The 13,752-nt window shown below is 41.8% G+C and overlaps 1 protein-coding gene across 1 annotated transcript; it reads left to right on the forward strand.

Annotated features, from left to right (window-relative positions):
• Positions 1–812: 812 nt before the first annotated feature.
• RBBP7 (RB binding protein 7, chromatin remodeling factor) lies at positions 813–9,179 on the forward strand. The gene is made up of 12 exons (XM_080562661.1): positions 813–1,020; positions 1,133–1,277; positions 3,161–3,303; positions 3,784–3,957; positions 4,229–4,344; positions 4,938–5,098; positions 5,499–5,625; positions 5,717–5,794; positions 6,360–6,436; positions 6,899–6,956; positions 7,775–7,885; positions 8,701–9,179. The coding sequence occupies exons 1-12, from the start codon at positions 1,005–1,007 to the stop codon at positions 8,767–8,769; spliced, it is 1,275 nt and encodes a 424-aa protein (XP_080418787.1). The 5' UTR covers positions 813–1,004; the 3' UTR covers positions 8,770–9,179.
• Positions 9,180–13,752: the final 4,573 nt, after the last annotated feature.

Raw genomic sequence — 13,752 nt, forward strand, 5'->3', positions numbered from 1 at the left:
GTGCCACCACGGCAGTCCGACAGCACTACTGCCCCCATTTAAACAACAGAAGGACTTAAAACTTCTGTAACGCCGAGTGACAACGGCACCGCCGGCTCCGCCACACGCCCCCTGCCGCTCCCCGCAGCCCGGTGTCACCGCGGTGCCCCCTGCCGCCCGCAGCCCCGCACGGCAGCCTGCAGCCGGCTTCGTGCCCGGAAGGTTTGCCTCTGCTCTTGCCGAGATCGTTTTTTAAACTAATGTTAATTTTTTTTTTTCCTTTCAATTCTAAGCCGTTGGGATTCCTGATTGTTGGAAAGCGGCTTTTACATTTTTTGGTAGAAAGAGTGCGCTTGTTTTCATCGTCCTCTCGTCGACAGCACTGCCCCTCCTTCCTGAATTTACCCGCAGTCCCGTTCATGAAAACTTATAAATGTGACAATAAATAACAACACCGCTCCTGTCCCCCAGCGTCAACGTCCTGCGTGCAAGGGCTGAGGCCACACGAGGTAAAACTGCCGCAGAGTGCCAGTAACGAGTAGGAGAGCTCAGAGGGGGGCCATGGCATGGCATCATGCTTGCTTTTCACCCACACCCGGGCGTCTCAGGGGTGTCATTTAGCACCTCTGCCAGCCTGATTTTATATATTTTTTTTAACTTATCCCCCGCGAGGAATTTGAGCGCAAGTCAAACTTGGGTCACAAGAATTTGAGTCACGTTCATTAACAACAACAACAAAAAAAAAATTAAAAGCCCTTAGCCAACACCGTCGGTGGATCTGTTTTCATTTATTTAAAGCCGCACAGTTTTTATTTAAAGCCCCACCTCCGTCCCCCTCAGCCCTCCCCTCACAGCGCCACGGGCGCCGTTGGCGCCTCCCGCGCCCCGTTGGCTGAGGTGCCCGGGCGGCGGCGGCGCATGCGCGGGGTGGCAGCGGGCGGGCGGCGGCGGGAGCCGCGCGGGCTCCTCCATCGCCACCCTCCCCATCCGCTCCCCGGGCGACCGTTAACGGCCGCCAGCCCAAAATGGCGGGCAAGGAAGGTAGGGGCCGGGCGGGCGGGGGGCACGGGCGGCATCCCTGAGGAGATTGGGGAGGGGGGGGGAGGCTGCCGGCCCCCGGCTCAGCCCCTGCCTCCTCTCCCCCCGCTCGTAGCGCTGGAGGACACGGTGGAGGAGCGCGTCATCAGCGAGGAGTACAAGATCTGGAAGAAGAACACGCCGTTCCTGTACGACCTGGTGATGACACACGCGCTCGAGTGGCCCAGCCTCACCGTGCAGTGGCTGCCTGACGTGACCAGGTGAGGGGACGGGGCGCTGAGACCCCCCGCAAGGCGCCCGGCCCTGGGGTTGTTTGTTTGCCCTGCGGCTTCTGGCGCCGTTAGCCGTGCCTGCCCGAGGGTAAAACCGCCGGAGGTTTGGTAAAAAAACAACCATCGCTTGCTTTGGACTCCTCCTTGGGAGCCTGTCGTAGTTTATTGTGTTTACAGGGGTCAAGACCCTTTGGGTATGCGGAAGCTTTGAGGAAGAAAGTCATAATTTGATACTCTAGGGAATGCTGTCTTAGCAAAACTAAAGACCTCTAGAGGTGTGAGGGGATAAATCTTTACCACTTTATGGATAGGAGACAACAGTCTTCTATAGCGAATTCTCCTCAGAAAATGAAGAAACAAACTCAACTTCTTGAAGATTGTTTTTCTTAATTTGCACCACAAATTATTCTGTAGAAGCCGTATCATCTGTCTCTGTTTTCTTGTTTGTTTTGTTGTTGTTGTTCCCAGTTTGAGCTTATTTAAGGGGTTATTGTTCTAGTAAGGCTGATGTTTGTGCCTGGCTTGCTGTTACTTCTGGTATTTTAATTTTCCCATTTTTCCACCTCCCTCTGAAAGTCGTATGCTCGCCAGTTAATTTCTTAAAGAGTTTTGGAGATGAACATAGATTCTGTTCGTGCATCAGCTAGTACAGAGTTTCAGTTGTCAAAGTACCCACTCAGGACTCCAGCTGCTGTAAACTGGATACAGCCAAGTTTTCAATTATCTTACATGTAAAGTTCGTGGGATAGTTGGAGAATGGTCACTTCCCACTCTAAAATTCCACTTTACATAAATGATGTTTTACTTAGTGGCTAGATAACCAGTTTTGCATACCAGAATGTTTGGGGGAAGATGTTAAGAGATGCGAGCTAACTAGTCATGGCGTGGAGAAAATGGAGTGGGGATTTGAGGGTGTGGAGCCCTTATGAGGAACACTTCTGCTTGCCTCGTGTTTTGCAGATTGACTTAATGTTCAGTTTAAAACCTGGTATTTCCAATTATCCAGTGTCAAAATATGTAAGCCATTTAAGGCAAGGACTGTCTCTTTGTATGGCACCTGACATGATGGGACACCTGTTCCTGATGCAAGTAAGTGTGCGTGCATTCTGTGTGCATTTCTTCTTTGCTGTCAAAATGTATGTATTGCATTACACCGCCTTGGAAGCGGTGTAACAATACCTACGGTGGTTTATGATTGCTTAAATGACTCCTGCTTGCTTGGATTCAGAAAGCCTAATTGTTTTTTTTTTTTGCTTTCAAGATTGCAGAAGCTGCTTGTTCTTGACTGTTCAAATCTTTCCTTTCAGAAACAAATGACACTGCTCCTCCAGCCTCTTACTGATTACCAAATATTGCATTTAACTGCCAGAAGAGTTTGATTCTGGTTAGGCAGGTTTAGTTTAAAAACAAGCATCTGAAAACTCTAATAAAATAGTAACCAGTAAAAGCTTATAAAAGAAGTAACTAAAATATGTTGCCACTTTTCTCAGTATGTGTGTCTTATAGAACGTAGCATCAATGGCTTTCTAAATCAATACTGTGCAATTGCTAGGAGAATTAAAGATAGAAATACGTATTAGTATCGCCCTGTAGCTACTGTGCAAATTTCAGTTGTCCCATTCAAGTAACAGTGGCAGTTCTTACTGACTTGTATTGTCACGCTGGGCTAGCTGGCTGTATCACTGGATTGCCTGTGTCAGAGTCCACTCTACTGCACAAGTCTGTTGTGACAAAGTAAAGGATCTCTTACGTGAGTCTGTCTTTTTTTAGCTCCCCGAAGAAGTTTGGATCTTGAGTGCTATTGATGCTAGCTCTCTAGATTCCAGAACTAAGCATGTAACTTTATTCCATTAATTTATTATTCCAAACAGGCCAGAAGGAAAGGATTACGCGCTGCACTGGCTGGTTTTGGGAACACACACCTCTGACGAACAGAACCACCTGGTTGTTGCAAGAGTCCAGATTCCCAACGATGATCAGTTTGATGCTTCTCAATATGACAGTGAGAAAGGAGGTGGGCAGTGCATGAGTTCTTAAATTGTGCTTTAGCAATAAGAGCATTAATAACTGTCCTGACAAATGGTATTCTAACTTCCTGTTAAATACTAAAGCTGGTGATTCCTTACCAGTTCAAACTAATTGTAGATCGTTAGCGGCAAGTAAAAAGAGGGAACTTATTATTTTGGAAGAATTTATCTGATGCTATGATATGCAATCCCTACTAGCATTTCTGCCCACTTTAGTGTCTGTTAGAAGTATATTAGTTTTCATCATAACAAACAAAGCTCTGGAAGAGTTTGTGTCAGAGAGGATTCAACGTACCTAAACTGTCAGTAGTGTTGTGCCATGTGCTGCGTGTCTTTCATAGGCTTTCCTGTATTGTTATGTTGGGATTCTTACGCTGGTTCTTGAGGTGGGAGAGAAGCCTGAAATGCTCTTGAACCCATTTTAAATAGTAGATATGATCAACTGACTTTTTTTATGACAAATGTAGAGTTTGGTGGCTTTGGATCTGTGACTGGCAAAATTGAAACGGAGATTAAAATTAACCATGAAGGTGAAGTAAACCGTGCTCGTTACATGCCGCAGAATCCCTGCATCATTGCTACAAAAACGCCGTCTGCTGATGTGTTGGTGTTTGACTACGCTAAACATCCTTCAAAACCAGGTGGGTCAGACTCCTTGAAGTTAAGCAAAATGCCTTGTATTTAACTGTAACTGGGAGGAGAGGTGGTGGGCTCTGCAATCAGAATATGAAGCCTCAGATCTTCAGTGATTGTAAACATCTGGTTATGCTTAATGCCCTCAGTCTCCAGAGCTGCACTCTACTGTGAGGCTGATGCATAAAATATGATTATTGTGACAGAAACAGTGATAAAGATGCTCTCGTGGATTGATGTACAAGAAAAAGTAAATGAAGGGAATTTCCTCTCTTTCAGACCCAAGTGGAGAGTGTAATCCAGACCTTAGATTAAGAGGGCACCAGAAAGAAGGCTATGGTTTGTCATGGAACTCAAATTTGAGTGGACATCTTCTCAGTGCATCAGATGATCATGTAAAAAACACATCATTTCCCCTTTTAAAAAAAAATAAATGTATGCTGTAACAGATAATTAGGAAAAAGCTGGCTGAGTGTAACTTTGTTATGTAGGAAAGCTCTAATGTGTTATATTTCTGAAGGATGTTGGTTGACTTTTGGCTGTAATCAACAACCAGTTCTTTGTAATAGTCTGGGTGAAGCGAGAAGAGAATGTTCTTACAGTTTTCTGCTGGAAGAAACTGGTGTGCAGCAGCCCTCTAAATTGACTTGGATCTGAGGCCGTAAAGTAGCGTGAAACTCCGATCCACTGCACTAACAGCTAACAACTTTTTTTGTGAGCTTTATAAGTAAATCACAAGGTGCTGAAATAGGGATGCTTTTTGTAAATTGCCGTTGTGACCTCAGAAATAATCTTTGGGCCTTGAACTTGCAGAAAACTGATTGATAACTCAGTTGACTTCCCATTTATGGCATACTAAATGTTTCTTTTAAAAAACAAAGTACTGTTTCAAGAGTGTCATCTCTGTTTATACATAGAATGTGATCCTTTTTTTAAAGGTAACACAGTTAAAGCCCAGATGACAATACAACATGGTTCTTATTTACAGACTGTGTGTTTATGGGATATAAGCGCTGGACCAAAAGAAGGCAAAATCGTTGATGCCAAAGCAATCTTTACTGGGCATTCTGCAGTAGTAGAAGATGTGGCATGGCATCTGCTCCACGAATCTCTGTTTGGATCTGTGGCTGATGATCAGAAGCTTATGATGTAAGTTTGGGTTAAAGCAGTGTCTGGGTAGTACCTGCTGTGTGCTCTCAGTGTACCAGTCTAGAGCACTTGAATTGTTAATAAAAAATAAAAATAAATCTGCAATCATCTGATGCAGCTTTCCAGTGCAATCAACAATAATAGTGCTTCAAATTCTCCGAAATCTGCATGTCATTTGAAAATAGTTGTAATTAATACGAATATCAGCTTCCTGATGAGAACTGCTTGTGTACAACAGGCAAAAATCCTGAAAGGTTTTGAAATAAAAACTGTAGCTTCAGTCTACTTTCAGTAAAGTAGTCTCTTAAACTAACGTGTAGTGTAGTTTAAAAAAAAACTGTGAAAACTTAATTCTTGTTCTTTCTTACTTCCTCCTCCTCCAAACCCCTGACTGTGACAGTTGGGACACAAGGTCTAACACAACCTCGAAGCCAAGTCACTCTGTAGATGCTCATACAGCTGAGGTCAACTGCCTGTCCTTCAATCCATACAGCGAGTTCATCTTAGCAACTGGTTCAGCTGACAAGGTTTTTACTTGTTTACTTTAAATCTGTTCATATTCTTAAGTGATATTTCTAAAGCCATTATAGGAAAAATAATGTATTTTCCTTCTCCCAGACGGTGGCTCTATGGGATCTTCGAAACTTAAAATTGAAACTCCATTCTTTTGAGTCTCATAAGGATGAAATTTTTCAGGTGGGTAAACTTTTTCCGCAGCCCGTAAGAAAGTATAAATTAGTGACTGGGACAAGAACGTAGATTTTCATCTGGTGACCAAGCACAATGAATTCAGTGCTTAAAATTAAGCACTGAATTTTGGTTCAATTAATGCAGATTACTACGTAGTTTCTTTCAATGTTTGACAATGAAGCAAGTAGTCAACAACTTACTGCTGTAAAGATATTGGGAGCATGTAACTACCCTCAGTAAAGGTAGAAGCTTTCTCTAAGATGTCTTGCTGTGGAGAGAGCTTAGGTTCATGTCTGATGTTGTGAACTCTGTCTTTTTAGTAGTGTCCAAGTAGCAATGAATTTTAGGCAATTAAGTTTCATCATAGTGCAAATCTGTAACAAATAATGTTGGTTTCTCAGTTTGAGAAATCAAGACTAAGGCAATCTATTTGTGCTATAAAATGTCAGATGTACTGGAAAAAACTACTGTATTGAGTCTAGCTGTTGAGAATTAGCGGTCAGGTGGTGTTTATTCAGGCTATCATTAGAAATCAGTAATTGTGCTACAGTCAGGTTCTCTCTTTCAATAGGTTCACTGGTCTCCTCATAACGAAACAATCCTTGCTTCAAGTGGTACTGATCGTCGGCTTAATGTGTGGGATCTAAGGTGAAGAACAATTCCTTTCATTTGGTGTTTATGGACAAATGCTTTTTTTTTTAAAAAAAAAAAAAGCCTTCAGACCTGCTTTATTTGGTAGACTTTATTTGTACTGTTTTCTAGCCTTCCTTGCTTGCTTAACTCAGGCCTAGCCGTTCAGGCATACAGCAGAAGCAGCACAGTATTCCGAACATTACTTTTCTGTGAGGATTTCTGGCAGATAAAATTGTTTTCTGCTGTCTTTAGTGATTTCTGCCTCAGTGTGCTTCACAAGTTAAATTTTATTTCAGTACTGAAAATACTGAAAACACAAAACGGTTTGTTTTGTATCTGTGGCTTGTAACTTTTTGACAGTGAGGGAAACAAAAAGCAATAGCAAATTTTGGAAACAAAGGCTAGGAACTGGTAAGTTAAATTGATATGGGTTGCAATTTTGATTGTTAATAAAAGGTATAAACTACTTTCTTGCAGTAAAATTGGAGAAGAGCAGTCCGCAGAGGATGCAGAAGATGGGCCTCCTGAACTCTTGGTATGCTTTTGTTCAGGTTTCAACTGCTGACAAGCTATATGGCAGTATGATGCCTTATGACTGCTACTAAAACTGCAGCAATTCTTGCACCTTCTCACTTAGCCAGCTTTTAATCCTTTGTTGTAATTTGCAGTGGCTTCTTCTGTTCAGTTCTAAAGACAGTGATTTTCAACGCTGCACTAGACGTCATTTACACATCTTCACTTTTGATCATTCTTAGTTTGGCCATGTGCTCGTCAGAAGCTGTCAGTGCTCTCACAACTAAAAGTGTGTAAAGCCATGGCCTGAGACTGCTTATCTTGCCTTAGGCCAAGTAGGTCCTATGTAGCTAACTTTAATGATAAAAATAAAGGAAGTCCAAAGCTTAGGTTTTGTTTTTGTCTCCTCAGGAAATAAGCTACTAAAAATGCTTATACCTCGTTTTCTCTATTTCCTGTGTAAACTGAACAAGTGCTAGTATAATTAGATGAGAAAGTGGTTATAAAATGTGGCTGGCTTTCATGGCCCAATCTTGAGTGAAGTTGCACCTTTTCAGGGACGTCTTTCAGCTGTTGCTATAACATGAACTGCCGTCTTAAATGCTGCCTCAGCAATTGCATCCATGTCCATAAGCAATGAATAAAATGTGTTATTTCACACACACCTTCTTTACATCTGTATTGTGAACCTCTAGCAGCAACCTTTTCATCTTTGTGCAGTCGTCAGCATAACAAATTCAACTTCTGAATCTGGTTTGTAACAGATTTTTCGCTAGAGATGAAATGTCTTGCTGAATGGCTTGTGTTCTTTGCTCATTTTTTTGTTTTTGCTTTTAACAGTTTATTCATGGAGGACACACTGCCAAAATTTCAGACTTCAGTTGGAATCCTAATGAGCCTTGGGTGATCTGCTCTGTATCGGAGGACAACATAATGCAGATATGGCAAATGGTGAGTGTCAGAACAGCTCATGAGTTCCTCTGAAGCTTGTTGCATAAAGCAAACTGAAATGGCGTGTTCTTCCTAGAACAGCTTGCGCCTTCAGTGACTGAAAGCAGTCTTTCCTCTGTATTTCTCACACTATTTGATTGGAGAGTAAGACTTTCAAAAGAAAAAGAGTAAAACACCCTGATTAAATGCAACATATCTAATTCTTGACCCTGAGACTTAGGTACTAGTTCATGTTAATATTTGTGGCAGTTGGGAACTTATATCTGATACTAGCCAAGACTTGACTTTTTTTTTGCCTGTTGGCTGAAGACTGACCCAAGATGCCTCTTAACTCTCCAGTTAGTTCATAGCATTTTACATTACAAGGTAACCGATCCTATAAAAATGGAATAAAATCACTTTGCAATAACAGAAGTCCCATCTTTAACCAAAAACATTTATCAGACTTAAAGTTGTGTCACAGGTCAGCCTTTCAGTTAGCTTTAATACCTGTTCTTCAGTTTATTTTGTGTGTTCAGGCTGAGGTTGAAGTATGCCCAAAGAAAGAAATGTTCGTGTTAAGGAATTGAATGGCTAAGGCTTATCCTACTGAAATAAAATAACGTGGGAGAGCAACTGCTGAAGTCTGGCCACTGTATGCGTGTTCCGGAGTTTGGCTGCCCTTTAAGAAAAGGCAGGGAGAGGTCCCCTTAAGAAGGGGGCGATCTCCATATCTTCTGGGTATTATCATGTGTGTTTATTTATATGTTAAGTGTAGAGGTTTGCTTAAAAACAGTTGTGTCTACCACTTGTAATGTAATGTTTTGTGTCTTTAGGCAGAAAACATTTACAATGACGAAGAACCAGATATAGCAGCAGCAGAACTGGAAGGTCAAGGGACGTAACTTCTCTTCCTTAAGGAAGTACTGGGTGTGACATAGTAATATAATTTGACTACTGTATAAATTGAAGGGGGAAAAAAAAGTAGAAGCATTACATCAAAGCAAGAATATCCTTAATTGGGCACAGAAAGGTTGTATAGTCAAGTTGTCATGGGATACCCTTGGTTATTTGGGCACTTGGAGCGATTGTATACTGTACAGCAGTTAGCTTTTAGGGAAAATGAGAGTGAATACCCGTGTCTATATTTTTAAACAAACTTAGTGGGTTCCTGTAAATAAAACAGTTACGTCTTCACTTTTCCCACAATGAAATTGCAAAAAACACAAGTTTTTATTAATATGTAAAAAGAGCTTTTCACTTTTACATAACACTTTTGGATTGGCTTTGCATAAATAAAATTTATTAAGTAAAATGTGTTTAATTATTGTCTTTTAACGTGAGGTAAACGTCTTCTTGCCTGAATATAAGACCTCATAATAGAAAATAGTCTCATTTACTTTCGGTAATAAAGGTATATAAATCTCATAACTAGAGGTCTGGGGCCACGAGGTGTGTTGTTGATGCCGGAGACATGGAATAGGTAACTATATATTTATATTCTTAAGGGAGATTTAAAGGAGTAGGAGTTTTGATGTAACTTTTCGTGGTCTGCATGGGAATACTGTAGCCTGGATGCTTCCTAGGTCTAGTAGCTTTGTTACATTCCATTAAAAGCATCGATGCTTGGAAGCAGGGTGGGAAGGAACAAAATACGGATTCAACAAGTGACAGAATTAATTCTCATGAGACAGTTGGGTGCTAGTGCCGTACTATTGATTAATGGTCAGCCAAAGCTCGCCCTCTTTGTGATAAATATGACAGCTGGAACTTGCCTAGACAGCTGTGGTCCAGCATTTTGTTTTGTTCCTCAGGAAGATGTGCTTCTGTATACCACGGAGAGCTACCTTCCTCCCGGCATGCCTTCTGCTCCTTGTCTCCCTGTGGCGGTACACAAAGGCACAGCAATACAGCCGGACAGTGAAGACCTCGCTAACTTCCTTGTTCGGTGCTTGGTTAGTGGTCTTAGCTCAAAGAGTCAACATCTGTTGACAGTACATCTAAGCAGGCCAGCACTTTTCTTTCTTGTCCTGCTTCTTGTGGTCCCTATTGGAGCACTGGAAGTGTTCCACAAAGACATCTGAAGGGAGCTGTTGCTGTTGTGGAAGTTAGTTAATTTAATTTGCAAATGGCTGCAAATGATAAGCATTAAATGTACTTAACTTGGTTATGATTTTTGCTCAGGTCCTACTTCCTTTTGACAGATGCAGCTTTTGAAAAATAGGAAATGAAGAGGTCAATAGCCTCATTGTTACAGGAAAAAGAGAAAGTGCTTGCCAGAGGACATGGGAGTGGCTCTTGCAGTCACAGATACTGCTGTGGGCTATTACGTGGCTGCTCCTGTTGCTGGTGCTCTTCAGCGTTTACCTCAAGAGCTGTGGGCTGCTTTACGCCAGCACGTGCTGTGCGCTTCATTCCTGTTACTTGTGATTTCAGCTTTGTGCTCCAGCTGCAGTTACGTGGCTTGCTTGAGTCTTCTTACTGCCTTACTGACTGGAGAGAGGGGGAAGGAGGGATGAGTGGCTTGTTGCAGCTCTCTCCTCACAGCTCATGTGCTCTGTGTTCTCAAACTCCCTGCCTGCTGTTACCAGGACCTGCTGGAGTTGTAGGCACTCGGTTATCATGCATAGACAGATCTCTTTCTACACCTCTTTCTGGAAGGGCTCTTCTACAAGTGCTGCAGGCAAGCACAGAAGCGCTTGAGTGTTACAGTCGAAGGCGGCTTCAGAAGATGGGCTAACAGGAGAAGTCAGCTGCTGGGGGGCAGATGGAGCACTCCCCAGGTAACTCCACTTAACTCTAGCTGCTGTTTGTGTGAGTTTAAACACACTCAAATGTCACGTCCAGGAAGTGGAGGTGAACACGCTCTCTAAGTGTGGTTTTGGTGTGACTGAGTTACCACAGGGGGCCGGGGGTGGCTGCTGCTGCAGGCAGTGATCTAAGCTGAGAGGGCTGTACAGTGCTGTGCTCACAGCCCTGCCGCAGCTGGGTGACTCACCAGCTCCAGAAACAGCTCAGGCTCCCTACGGAAAGTGGAAGCTGGTGCTTAGAGACCCTGGTGGGGAGTGTTGCTGTAACTTGTACTTCAGCTTGTTCAGGTTGGAACAACCGTGTTTCCTGGAGAAGGAGGAAGGCCCCTTGAAGCCCCAACGTGTCTGACAAGATCCGAACAGATAGCTGCTTCTTCGCTCCTAAAAGCTTGAAATAGAACCATTTTTTTAATGACTTAGTTTTGCAAACGTGGTAATTGGATAAAATATTATTGTAAAAACATACCTATGTGATTAGTGGCATACTCTTAAGAGAAACTTTAATACTGATACAGTGCTATTGTACATCTGCTTTTAAACAAATAAAGACAATCACATAACCAGGGAATAGCCTGAGTTAGAAGGGACCCAGAGGGCTCAGGGCATCCCCCCCTCCCACGGGTCCTGTGGCTGTCCCCAGAGAGCAGAGCTCAGCGCCTGCCCCTCCGCTCCCCTCGTGAGGGAGCTGCAGGCCGCCATGAGGCCTCCCCTCAGCCTCCTGGAATTCCAGTAAAATTCACCTTCTCACAAAGCCCTACTGCTCCCTGTGGAGCACTGAGGAGTCAAGTAACTGGGGCTTAGGGATGCTCACAGCTGAAAGGCAAGAGTAAGGAGTGGCAGCAGGATGGCATATGAAAAAAATAATGTTATTATGAAACAAAAGGAGATATATTTTTTCTCTTTTTCTTTTTTCCTGTTCGAAGTGCTGCAGTAAATACAAACTTTATATTAATTTCTTCTCCTTGTGTCTGAATTGTCTTTTGCAATATACATGTTTACACACAACTTCCTTAAACAGTAGCAAAATTTCTTAGGCCTTATTTAGGGCACTGTATGACAGCTTGGTCCCACAGCCAGTTCAGAGAGCACATGTTTATTGTAGGAGTTAGCCTACATCTTATTGGCGCACACCTTGCAGTTAAATGAGTGAGAACGTGCTGCTGGGAAGGTATTTTTAAATTTAAAATCCTATACAGTTTTTTGCGTTGCCTGGGTAGAATGTGAAACACAGGAAAGTCATTTTTTAAGTCTATTTATTTATCTGAATCCTTTAATAATTTGATTTCAAATATTGATGACCTCCATATTAGTACATACTGCTTATGCACTGCAGATAGTGGTAAGAATAATGGAAGTTGAAGTTTAAAATAAGTCATAGTCAACCTGATCAATGGCTACAGTAAGATACTCATTCATTTGTGTTAAACAACAGCTACTTCAGGCGCATGTATTAAGTAAGTTCCCTAAGTACTGAGTTACTCCTGAGGGTAGGTATGTGCTGGGGAGTGGGGAAAAAAAAAAAGCATGCATTCCATCCGCCATCCTTTATTTTCAAGGGAACTGCAGTTTAGAGACCCACCTTTTTTTTGTACTAGCTATTTCCAAGTGCAGACAACAAAAAATACAGAAGGTAACTTTAGAGTGAGGAATTGCTAATTTAGGGTGAAATCCTCATTTGTTCTCACTCCTGCATACATCTTATGTAGCTTTTTCATCAAGGTTGTATTTTCTTTAACGGTTTCAGATTGCACTGAAGAAATCTAAATTCTCATCCTTATCCTTGTTCTGAAAAGGAAATACAAATGACTAAAATAGGAAACAATCCAATATTACATTTGAAATGTGCTATTTTATTTCAAGAGATTTGTTTTAGGAAGTTGAATAATAAAATATTCAGCCATAAAATAAAGTCAGACTAAATAAACACTTCAAGAGTAGTCAGTAGCTGAAAAGCAATATTACATGCTTCCAACATACTGTTGTAATTTTGATTAATTAGTCATAAAGCCACCACATTACTAGTTTGCATCACAAATTTTGGTCCTATTATTTTCTTCTCTACAAGGTGATGAGTTGGGATATAAACTTGAAAAAATAAAAACATCTATGTGAGGAGTTGGAAGTGGTTCCAGGTAACTAAATTGAGATATTTTAGAAGACTGATACCTATACAGGGACAAAACTAAGATAACACGTAAAATTACTTCATTTTGTCTCAACAAGACAATAAGCAATTTCAGCATTTTTCCTTTACTGTGCATGAAGAACTGTATTTGTTTTACTTGCACTGCTTTTATTACTGCATGCAAGACCTTAAAGTATCAACTGTTTGATACCAGGCAACTTTTAATATCTAGTCATTTGTTTCATGCCTTTATCCATACCACACTTCAGTATTATCATTGGTGTCCACGCTGTATGTTTTCACTTCAGCCTTTGAAATAGCTGGTAAGCTCTACAGGGAATGAGAAATAGCTCATCAACACCTAGTCTTTGGCTTCACAGCCACCGCCAGCCAAAGGTGAGAGACGCTCTTGGGTACCTTTCGTGAAGTAAAGCTTTAGAAGCTGTATTCTTGGTGTAGAATTACACTGGAATTACATTTGATCCCAAATCATTGTTTTAATAAATCCAAAGTAAGATGCAATCTCAAAGCTAGAAGATAAGCAGGTTAAAAGGAAATTAAAGAGTCTTTATAGGAAGCACAATAGTCTTAAGTTACTTAGAGGTGCAGGTTAAATAGGCGCCAGAGCCAGTAAAATCAATGAAAGCCAGTACAGGTAGATGAGACTAAGGCAACTAAAAGAAAATAAACATTTCTTTCAGGAAGACAGGTCTAACCAAGAAAAAAAAAGGTAGATAATGGGAATTTTAAATGTAAAAAAAAGTCGCAAAGGAGGAAAAAGTAATTGTGAGGAGTAACACATAAAAAGGAAGTACCCTTTCCAAGTGCATCAAGAACACTTGTCCATCTGCCAGGGAACGAAGCCCAGGCAGAGGTGAACTTAAGGGCTCAGGCAGCAGCTGGTGACAGAGGTTCTCACAGGAGAGCTACGCTTCACAAGAACAGCTCAAACG

This window comes from Anser brachyrhynchus (genome assembly GCF_964034855.1).
Source record: "Anser brachyrhynchus genome assembly, chromosome: 1".
NCBI lineage: Eukaryota > Metazoa > Chordata > Aves > Anseriformes > Anatidae > Anser > Anser brachyrhynchus.